Source organism: Puma concolor, chromosome D2, assembly GCF_028749965.1.
Source record: "Puma concolor isolate L17-30 chromosome D2, mPumCon1.1.hap2, whole genome shotgun sequence".
Taxonomy (NCBI): Eukaryota; Metazoa; Chordata; class Mammalia; order Carnivora; family Felidae; genus Puma; species Puma concolor.
The window spans coordinates 60,750,710-60,760,718 of NC_141677.1; the positions used below are offsets into that span (position 1 = coordinate 60,750,710).

At 63.2% G+C, this 10,009-nt stretch overlaps 1 protein-coding gene across 2 annotated transcripts; it reads right to left on the minus strand.

Annotated features, from left to right (window-relative positions):
- Nucleotides 1–5,005: 5,005 nt before the first annotated feature.
- Nucleotides 5,006–9,217, minus strand: LBX1 (ladybird homeobox 1). Of its 2 annotated transcripts, XM_086680672.1 has the most exons (3): nucleotides 9,014–9,217; nucleotides 7,320–8,051; nucleotides 5,006–6,612 (listed from the first exon to the last, which is right to left on the minus strand). In XM_086680672.1, exons 2-3 carry the CDS (start codon nucleotides 7,642–7,644, stop codon nucleotides 6,092–6,094), a joined length of 846 nt encoding a protein of 281 aa, XP_086536798.1. In that variant the 5' UTR covers nucleotides 7,645–8,051; nucleotides 9,014–9,217; the 3' UTR covers nucleotides 5,006–6,091. The 2 variants fall into 2 exon arrangements, with proteins under 2 accessions (XP_086536798.1, XP_086536799.1); XM_086680673.1 differs by lacking the exon at nucleotides 9,014–9,217 and having other exon boundaries at nucleotides 7,320–8,999.
- Between the last annotated feature and the right edge of the window lie 792 nt (nucleotides 9,218–10,009).

Genomic DNA, 10,009 nt, shown 5'->3' on the forward strand with positions numbered 1-10,009 from the left:
CAGCCTGGGGCCCAACTTGAGAAGGAAGGGGCAGTCAGGACAGCCTGGCCTTTACCCAACAGCGCAGCAGAGGACAAGCCCCACCCCAACGTGTTCTCAAACAAGCAGAGTCCGTGCCCACATCGTGTTTATTCACTGACCTCAGCTGCCTTCAGAGTAGACTCATGCCCAGGCTAAGGTTCTCCATCTCGCCTTCCGCTCACTCCCCTCCTGCGCCCCCCTCCCTTCAGGCCATGTGTTCGTCTCTCCAACCTCCCCCCCCCACCCCTCATTGTCAGTGTAAAATCGAGGAGCCAGGCTGGTCAAGCTGTCTGGAGCTAGGATTCTGGTCGTCGGTCTGTAGCTTCAGCTCCACATCGGATGTTCATTCTCCCGGTTATCTGGTCCCACCAGCTCCCAGCACGTGTCACGCACCCTGGAGCATCACTCACCTGCTGGTCACACCCACCCCAGTGACAGCTTTACTTCTCTCCTCCCCATCGCACAAACTTAGTCACACCTAGTTGCACACACTAGTTTGCAACAATTGGTTACACGAACACAGCCGCACACCCCCAGTCGCCCCCAGCTGCACATGCTCTGTTTCCATCCATCAGCCGCACATGCCCAGTCTCTCAGTTGCACACACTCTCTGACACACTCATCGGCAGACACTGTTGATGCCTGTGAAACTCGCTGCACACACACACACACACACACACACGCACCCTCAGCCCCTGGTCTCTCCTAGGACCGGCCACTGCCAGGAGGAGAAAAGGTGATTTGCTGATGGCAGCCCTGGATTGTGAGTGCAGGGTGGTAGCTCCCTCCAGCGAACCGCTCGCCACTCCTCAGCGTGCACCAGGAGCCCCCACCTTCCTCCACTCCAGTCCCAGGAGCCACTCCTTTGGGACATATGGCCTGTGGACCCTCTCAGGGTCAGGCTGCAGGCCTGCTGACCTGCATCCGGGATGCCTTGTCGTGCACAGGCGGTTTAGGGATGCACCCATTTCCCACACGACTCAACCACACACAGTTCTACATTCCAACCACCAGCACCCTGCACCTAGCACTTCTAGTTCCCACTCACATCACCCGGCAGCCAGCCAAATGTGCTTCTCTGCCTTGCCTTCCAACAGCAGCCTCCTACCTGCTGGCCCCCAGGACCGCACTCTTCTCAGGTTCCAGGTGCCCTGCTGCGCCTGACCGTGTCCGCTCTGGGCCCTTTATCTAGTCACTCCTTCACCTCCCAGGCTCTCTTATGCCCCTTCCCTGGTGTACGTGTTTGGGGGAACATCTGTAGTCTCCGCACAAACCACTTTCTGGGCTCCAAGAAAGAGGGGCTGGTTGTTGAGGTTAGGGAGCAAAACCACAGTGCCCCTGGGTTTGGGTGGCCGAGGACACGCAGGACAGGGTGAGTGGACTTCCCTGGACCTGGAGGCTCAGAAGAATGGGGGAGGAGGGGGTCCCCGGAGCGACCGGCAGGGGCGGAGGGGAGGCGGGCGGCCCCAGCCCGTCCCTTTCAGGGGGGACTCATGCATCAAACTTCAATTTTCCGGACGATTGAATTAGTGATTTTTTTTCTCCTGAACTAAAATACACTTAAGTCTTTGGGATTAATTACCACGTTCTGGTCCCTCAGACTGGAGTATTACTTATCGGAGCTGCGTCTGACACCGGCCCGACACCTCGTAAAATAAGGAACTGCGCCTCCCGGCCTCACCCGGCGCCGGCCGCCGGGCAAGGCCCGGGAAGGCGGAGCGGGGAAAGCCGAGGCAGCCGGCTCGCGCGGTGGGGCCCGGGCCGGAGAGCAGAGACCGCCCGCATCCTGGAACTCGGCAAGCCGAGCCCGGGCCCCGGACAGAATAGGGAAGGAAGAGGCAGAGCCAGGCCGCTTCCCCTGCGCGGCCGGGAACCGAAAGTGGGTCTGCAGAGAGGCCAGGGTCCTCGGGGAACCTGCTTGTCACAGCCCCAGGCGGTCAAGGACCTCTGGCTACAGGCGGGCGGTACAGAGGGTCCCGAGCCTTAACGAGTCTCGCCCCGAGAATGGGCGCAGGGCCCCGAGCACCTCAGGCCATTGCGCCACACTCGCACGTACACTCACACGCGGGGAATGCCACGGAACGCGCGCGGCCCGCGCCCTCGGAGCGCACGCAGCCGGTGCACACAGCACAGCGGCCGCCCCCGAGGCAGGCCCGGCCGGCGGCCGCTAAAAGGCCCAGGGTCGCGCTGGGATTCGAGGCCCTCTCACATCGCAGGTCCCCGCGGGAGCTCCCGAAGCGCGGCCAGGGCCACCCGAGCGCTCCCGTCAGAGCCAGGAGAGCTGAGGAGACAGTGGGTCGGAGCCTAGGCCTCCCTGACTCCCAGCCCTTCGCTCCCGCCTACGGTCGACCCCTCAGCCCCTGCCCACGGCCTCCGCCTCCCTGCGCGAGGGGGCCGGGAAACCACCGCACGCCGCGGTGCTCCGGCGTCCGGAGTCTGGCCAAAAACGGCCCCGGAAGCCCCCTGGCAGCCCCGCGGAGGCTTCGCATCCAGCAGAGCCGAGGAGTCTGATGGGGGGCTTGAATTCACTCCCCAAATTGTGCGGGACCCAACGCGCGGCGCGCTCTCTCCCCAGGCCTCCTCGGCAAGGCTCAGCCCAGGGCTCCAGTGTCTCTCTCCGCTTCCCTCCGACGACCGTCCGGCACTTCCTTCGCCCGCCCTTCTTTCTGACCTATAGAAACAACGAATTCCTTCTCATCTTTCAAGGCCTGGGTCCAGTGCCACCTCCTCCGAGAAGCCCCCACCACCCCGAGCCCCCGGAGCCGGAGTTCTGCAAATGGCACTTCCCTGCCCCTCGGCCCAGCCCTCCTGATGGCGCCAGGGGGGTGCGACGGGTCCCGTCCGCTAGACTGGGAGCTCCTTGAGGGCAGGGACTGGATCCGATTCGCTTCCATTTCCCCAGCCCCCAGCGCGGCCTGGCGCAGAAAAGGCGCACAATAAGCATTTGCTGAATGGAAAGGATTTTCCCCTTTATTTTATTAATCCTTCCCCTTCCTTCTTTCCCTCTTTCTTTTCCTCCTTCCTTCCTCCCTCGTTATTTTTTATTTCTTGGTTATATTCAATTGTCATGTTTTTCAGGCTCATTAAATCCATTTAGAGACAAAAGAATAAAAGGCAGAAGGGGAAGGAGGGGGGAGGAGGGAAGGGGGAGGGGAGGGGAGGGGAGGCCGGAGAAGCAAACAAATAACCCGCTTTAACTAGACGGGCGGATAAATGGCCCCGTTTCTCCTCAGCCCCGATGCGCCTGCTTAGCTGCGCGCCCCGCGGGCGCCGCAGCTCGGGTGGGCTCAGCCCCGGGGCCGCCGCCCCCAGCCCGGAGGGACCCAGCGGGGCCGGGCCCGGGGCCGCGAAGCAGCGAGCGGCCTGAGGTGCCAGGGCCGCTTCATTGGGATTCATGGGCGTGTTGGGCGGGCGGCCCCGGGCTCCGGGCGCGGGGCGGGGGCCGGGCGGGGGCGGGGGTGCGCGCGGCGGGCGCAGATGCCCGGGTGACCGCCGCGCCGCGGTCCCCGCGCCGCCTTTGTGCCGGGGAGGCGCGCGCGGGGACCTAATCCATCAAATTGTCTACAAATTGTGAAGAAAATTCAAAAACCATATGGTCGCCAGCGCCGGCGCGCTCTGGGCTGCGGAGGGCCGCGGCCGCGCCCGCACCCGGAGCCGCGGGGGGCTGGGCCCGGCTATTGTCGCCTGTCAGCGGCCGCCCGGGTCCATTCGTCCCGGCCTTCATGGTCCGCGCTCCGAATTACAGACCCATCCATCCTGAGAGAGGGCGATTTATGTCGCCCGGGAGGAACCGGCCGCACGCCCGCCTGGCTGCCCCGCCGCCTCTTTCCTTCTTTCGTTCTCTCCGCTCTCTTCTCTCCCTTCCATATTCCCTTCCCGTTCCCTTTTCTCCGTCTCCGTCTCTCCGTCTCTGTCTCTGTGGGAAGCTTTTCCTCTTTCTCTTCCTCCTCCCCCACCCCCCACCTGCCTTCTCTGTGGCTCTCCACTTTCTATCTCTGCTTTTGGAGTGGCTTTCTGTGCTCCTTTTTCTGTGTCTCCCTGTCTTCGTTTTCTCCTGGACACGCACGTTCCCGACTCAGGCCCCGGGGCCCCATCGCCTGCCCGAGACCAGATGCGCATTTCTCACATCAATTTTGCGGAGAAAGAGAGCCGCGCGGCCCGGAGGCGGGACCCTCCTTTGGTGACAGCGGCCACTCGCCAGCCCAGCGACAACAAAAGCCCAGAGAGAAACCCGCTCTGTCCGGAAAAGTGAAAGCCGCCTGCGTCCCTGCCCCAGCCGCCCTCGGGGCGCGGGGACCCCAGAGAGTCCTGGGGAGATTGATGTCTCTGCCCCCAGCCAAGTTGGGGGGCCCAGAATCTGTGAATGTTACCAGAAATTCACCCCAACTCTCAGACGCTTCGGGCTCACATCTCCCTGTGCCCCTGTGCGCAATTCAGCTTGCCCTTGGTGCCTTCGGCCTCATCTTCCTCCCTCCCGCAAGGGTAAGGCCTTCCGGCGGCGGAACCCAAACTTGGAGCCCTCCGGCTGCACCCTGCTGCCGACTAAGCTCTACCTGCAGTACACCGGACGCTTAGCCCGCGTCCCGCAGAGCGTGGGAAGAATGCCCTGGGGGTGGGGGTGGGATGCACGAACCGCAGGGCAAGTCCCCCCACCCACCCACCCTTTACCCCCCAGAAATTAATTTTCCATCCGTGGCACCCCCAGTGTACGCACTTTCCCCCAGCAACGCATGCCTCACTTTTTACCCGGACCTGACGAAGCCCGCTTCCCTCGCCCCCACCCCCAATTTGGTAGTTGCCGCGTGTTTGCGGGCAAGAGGCGCCTTCGCCTCCTGCTTTCCCCTGGCCCCTTATTCTCGCGCCTGCCCTGAAACTCCTCCAAAGCTCCAAGGCCTGGGCAGCCGGCAACGAGCAGCGGCGAGACACGGAGCCTGCCGCCGCTTCCCTGAATAGGGCCCACTCATTCAGACACGGTCACCGCCGGTTCTAGTAAAATGGCAAAGACTTTATTTATCGGAGAAAGAGGCCTTGGGTACAGTCCGGAGAGGAGAGGGCAGGAGCAGGGAAGGGGCACGCAGGACCCACCCTCATCGAGTCACCCTTGTCTGGCCAAGTCGAGCTAGGAGCGGGGCGTTGGAGACCTGCAAGACAGACCCAGAGCTGCGGAGGAGGTGGGGTGAGGGCTTAGGTTGGCCTCCTCTTAGTCTCTGTCACATGCAAAAAAATTCTAGAAAGAGTAAAAAATAATTCTAGGGCTTTGGGTTCTGTTTTAGTTGGTTGATCGGTTGGATTTCCCCCTGCTTTGTCCCTAAGACCCGGACCCCAGCAGTCAATCCAAGGAAACCGAGAGAGGGTAAGGAGGAATCTTAAAAATAGCGTTAGTGGACATTGGGAGGCAGAAACCGGCATCGAAAACAGACTTCTGGGGACGGGGGTGGGGGGAGAGAAGAGATCGATTTGAAACTTGCAAGTCAGGACCCGGCTGTCCCCCTCAGCCCCTTCCCACGCGGGGAAAAGGGGCAGATGGAAATAAAAGAAGTCAACTGCAATAGGCCTAGGGAGGCGAGGAGGAAGAGGGCCAGTGCATTCGCCACATGCAGAGAAAAATCAAAACAGTCGGGGCGCGCCCCCTCCTCCGGACCGCGGGCTTCAGTGTTCGTTACCCTCGATACTGCCTCGCCCTCAGCAAACCCGGCAGCCTGAGAGCTTTGAAAACATGGAAATCTCCGAGATTTTAAAAAATAAAAGAAAGAAAGAAAGAAAGAAAGAAAGTCAGGCTGAGGTGGGAAGAACCCGCTATATAGGTTTAAATATTTATACAGGAGCCATACAGAATTGCACGGCAAGGGCTCCCGGGGCGGCGGAGGCCGCGCGCGGCGGCCGGCCCGGCCGGCCAGCCCGGGTTTATTGCTTCGAGAGGGAGGAGGCGGCTGCCGGGAGCTGAGTCCGGGCCGGAGACAGGGAAGAAGGCGGGAGTTGCAGAGGAGGTCCCAGCTCCCCTCGGCGGTCCGGGAGGCGGCGGGCAGACGGGCGCTAGGGGCCCGGCGCGGTGGAAGATCCCGGGCGCCGCTCAATCGTCCACGTCGATCTCTTCGTCTTCCTCGTCCTCTGAGCAGTCCTGGCTGCTGGCCGGCTGGTCCGTGAGCGGGGAGGCGGGCGAGAGCTGCAGGGGCCCGGCGCCCGGGGCCTGCGGGGCGCCTGGAGGGAGCGCCGGAGAGCCAGGCCTAGACTTGGCCCTGCCGCAGCCGCCGCCACCGCCGCCCGCGGCCTCCGAGTTCTGCTCGAGTTCGGCCAGCGCCACGATGTCCATCTGCCCGCTGGGGCCCAGTTTCTTGGCGGACTCCACGTCGGCCTTCATCTCCTCCAGGTCCCGCTTGAGCTTGGCGCGCCGATTCTGGAACCAGGTGATGACCTGAGCGTTGGTGAGGCCCAGCTGCTGCGCGATTTGGTCGCGATCGGCGGGGGACAGGTACTTCTGGTAGAGGAAACGCTTCTCCAACTCGTAGATCTGGTGGTTGGTGAAGGCTGTTCGAGACTTTCGCCGCTTCTTAGGGGTCTGTCGCTGCCCAAAGATGGTCATCCCGTCGCGGCCTGCGAGGAAACCATAATATAGGCTTGCACCAGGAGAGAGGAGACCACACCCCGGCTCTCGCTCACCCCACCCAGGCCTTATCGGCCTGAAGTCTGCTGCACTTCCCTTCTCGGATTTGATTCGGCCTCCTGGACTAGGGCAAGCCTCCTCTCTGGCAAACCTCCTTCCCCCGACTCTTGTCTACCGGAAGTCTCTAGGAAAAAATTGTTTCAGTCCCTGCTCCCCACCTAAGAGTTGATTTGAAAGATCCGAGGTCGCTAGAGCACAACGGAGCCAGTCAGGGTCGCCCTGACTGCCCTGTGAATGTTGGTTTACACCTCTTCCCAACAGCCGGACTCTATGACTCTATCCCCACCCGAAAGGTCCTAGCTGAGAGGTTCTCCATTCCACAACCCAGGAACAGGGCAAGGAGCACCCAGGCCACCGGGAACTGGAGGGAGCCAAGCAGAGCAGGCAAACTGCGGAGAGATCTTGGGTTCCCGCCACCCCTCCTGGGTCACTCGACTCTGGCCTATCCAGAGGCCCTTAGGAAATTGGGTTTGGGTCCTGTCCCACTCCTTTCCACTCCCAGCGGCAGCGGCTTGGGCTGGAGGGCCCTGACGGCAGGCGCAGGAGGAGGCGGGCAGAGGCACAGGGCACAAAGAGTGCGGCACAGGGAGCCGAGCGTGGGGTAGTGGGCGCAAGGGAACCCAGCGGCGGCGCCTACCTTCAGCTGCCTGCAGGACGCTGACCTCCAGCCCCTTAAAGGTCTTGCTGGCGAGCTCCTCCAGCGCGCACAGCGGCGAGGTCTGCGAGAGCAGCGCGCGGCCCGCCAGGGGCAAGCCGCCCGGCGCGTGCTTGTCCGCCGCCGCCAGCAGGTGCGCCGCCCCGCACAGCGAGTAACTTCTCCGCACAGACGGCTTGTTGAGGATGTCCTCGATGCTGAACGGAGTCAGCGGCTTGTTGGAGTTGGCGGGCGGCGGCAGGTGATCCAGCGGGCTGCGCCGCCGCTCTTCCCCCGGCGCCGCCTTGCCGTCCTCCTTGGAAGTCATCTCGGCCTCGTTTGGGGGCCCGGCCGGGGCGGCTCGGGCCGCGGGGACCCAGCCCGCGGGCAGCTCGGGCGCCGGGCGGCGCGGGTGGGCGGCAGAGGCGGGCGGGAAGGAGGCCGCGCCGGGCCAGGCGCGGGACCAGGCGCGGGGCCAGGCGCGGGGCCGATTAGCGCAGCGGCAGAGGCGAGCAGAGCCGCACGGGGCCCCGGGAGGAGGGCGCTGACGCGGGCGCCGCCGCCGCCGCCGGGGCTTCCAGCAATCCGCGGCCCGAGCCGGGGCGCGCCGCGCGGGGCTCCAGTTTCGCCAGCCCCGGTGCTATTTAAAGGTGTCAGGTGGCTCCGCGGCGGCTCCTGGCCCCGGGTCCTGGCGGCGGCAGTTGGAAAAGCCGAGGCGAGGGCGCCGATCCCGTACTGCGAGGGGAGGCGGAGAGATGGGGCAATTGACTATTGCTAACAAGTTAGCCTTGATCGAGGAGTAATCAATTATCTGCAGCGGCACTTCTCTATTTCTCTTTCCTTTCTCCCTTTCTCCTTTCTCTTCTTTCTCTCTGTTCTCTCTCCTCCTGTTCTCTCTCTCTCCCTCCCTCTCTCTCTCTCTTCTCTTTTCTCTGCTCCCCCCCGTCTCTCTTCTTCTCTCCCTCTCCCTCGCCCTTTCACTCTCTGTCTGTCCAATGCAGGCGGCTCTAAGTTGGGAAGCTCATTAATTAGCGGGCCGGGGGTAGGAGGAGCCGGCTGGAATTAGCCTGCCTAATGCGCCTGTCAGTCCGGGCGCCGCGCCGCGCTCGGCCCGAGCTGTTTGTAAATTACATTAGCCGCGCCTTTATTGCACCCGAACCTCGGGCGACTCAAAAGCCGCCGCCCCCACCCCAAACTGCGAGCCTCGCTCCCGGCGCACCCGCCTCCCGCCGGTCTGGCTGCGATGGCAGCGCTGGCCCGGAGGTCTCAGGCTCTCCGACCCGGGATTTGGCGCCCGAGAAGGGCGGCGTGAGCCCAGCCGGAGAGGGACGTGGCCGCTACGCGGGCCAGGTAAGACCAGGAGCCGGGATGGGCCCCTCCACCGCCCAGCGAGGACTTTGCCGAGCTGATATCAAGGACCCAGCGTCCCTACCCCTCGACCCTCTTGTCTGTCACCCCCGGCCTCGGGCCATGCGCCTGGGGAAGGGAATCTGCAGCTTCCGAGGATGGCCCGCGGGAGGTTCGTGAGGGTACTGCAGCCCTGGATGAGACGACACGGGACAGGGCTGGAGGACCCCAGGGGTTGGGGGAGGGGGCCAGTCAGAGGACTCAGTCTTCACCAGCCGAGAGCTGACGGGTGAGTTGTTGGTGGCTCCAGGCACCTCTTCCCCGGCCCGAGGCAGTAGCAACAGCCTTACCTCTTCTTGCAATCTTGCACACTCTTTCCTCTGGCTGTGGCTCTTCCGGTCGACTGGGGCCACGGCCCGCCCGGTGACCGGCGCCCGACCGGGCAGCCGGGCGGGTTGCCTGGGCTAACGGGGCCGGCTCGGGGCCTCCCCGCTGCGCTCTGCCCAGGCCCCGGCCGGGGCCCCGCTGCCGGCCCCGCCCAGCCCAGTGCCGGGCTGGAGTACACCACCCGACTCCAGCTGTTCCGGATGCGGGGCGGGGGCCCGGAGGGGGCCGGGCCACGGCTGGGACTGCGCTCCCAGGAACCCGCAGGGAAGCCCGGTTCGAGTCAGACTGGGGGCTGGGAACCCTACGGCCGGCCGGACTCTTGTATATCAGGCGAGCATTTGTGCACAGCGGTATTTGAATGTGTTTACGTTTGAATATGTGCATTTGCGTGGGGTTAGAAATGTGGTGTATTTGTGTAAACCTGTGGGTACTTAGGCGCGTTGGAACCCTATGTCTTTCATTCCCCAAAGGCACCCAAAGGGGCTGTACCCCCCGGGCTCTTTTTGCTCTGGCTTCTCTCCTCTGGTTTGTATGGGGCCGTTGGCCCCACCACCTAAATTTTCCATGTCTGTCCCTGAAGAAAGGAGGGGAGCAAGGAGGGGGCTAGAGCCAAGGGAGCTGTTTCTCTCCCCACATACAGCCTCAACCCTTTTCCTGGCTTTGTTTGTAAACTCCTGGGCAGACGGTGTGGTCAGGCAGCCCTGCTTAGTCAAGAGAAGGGCCCAGAGAGGCCAGTGCAGAGGACTGTGGCCCAGCCTAGAGGTTAGGATGGGAAGAATAGGACCTTCTAGACTTCTTGGACCTCCTTCCATACTGCCCCAGAGAGGAAGTGAGCCAAGCTGGGCTGTGGGGCAGGGGGCAGGTTCTCTCCCTGGATGCCTCCAGCATGGGGGTCTCTGCACATCAGAGATTGGTTCATCGCCCATTTAGTTATTTGTTTAGAACACGGCTTGCAGCTC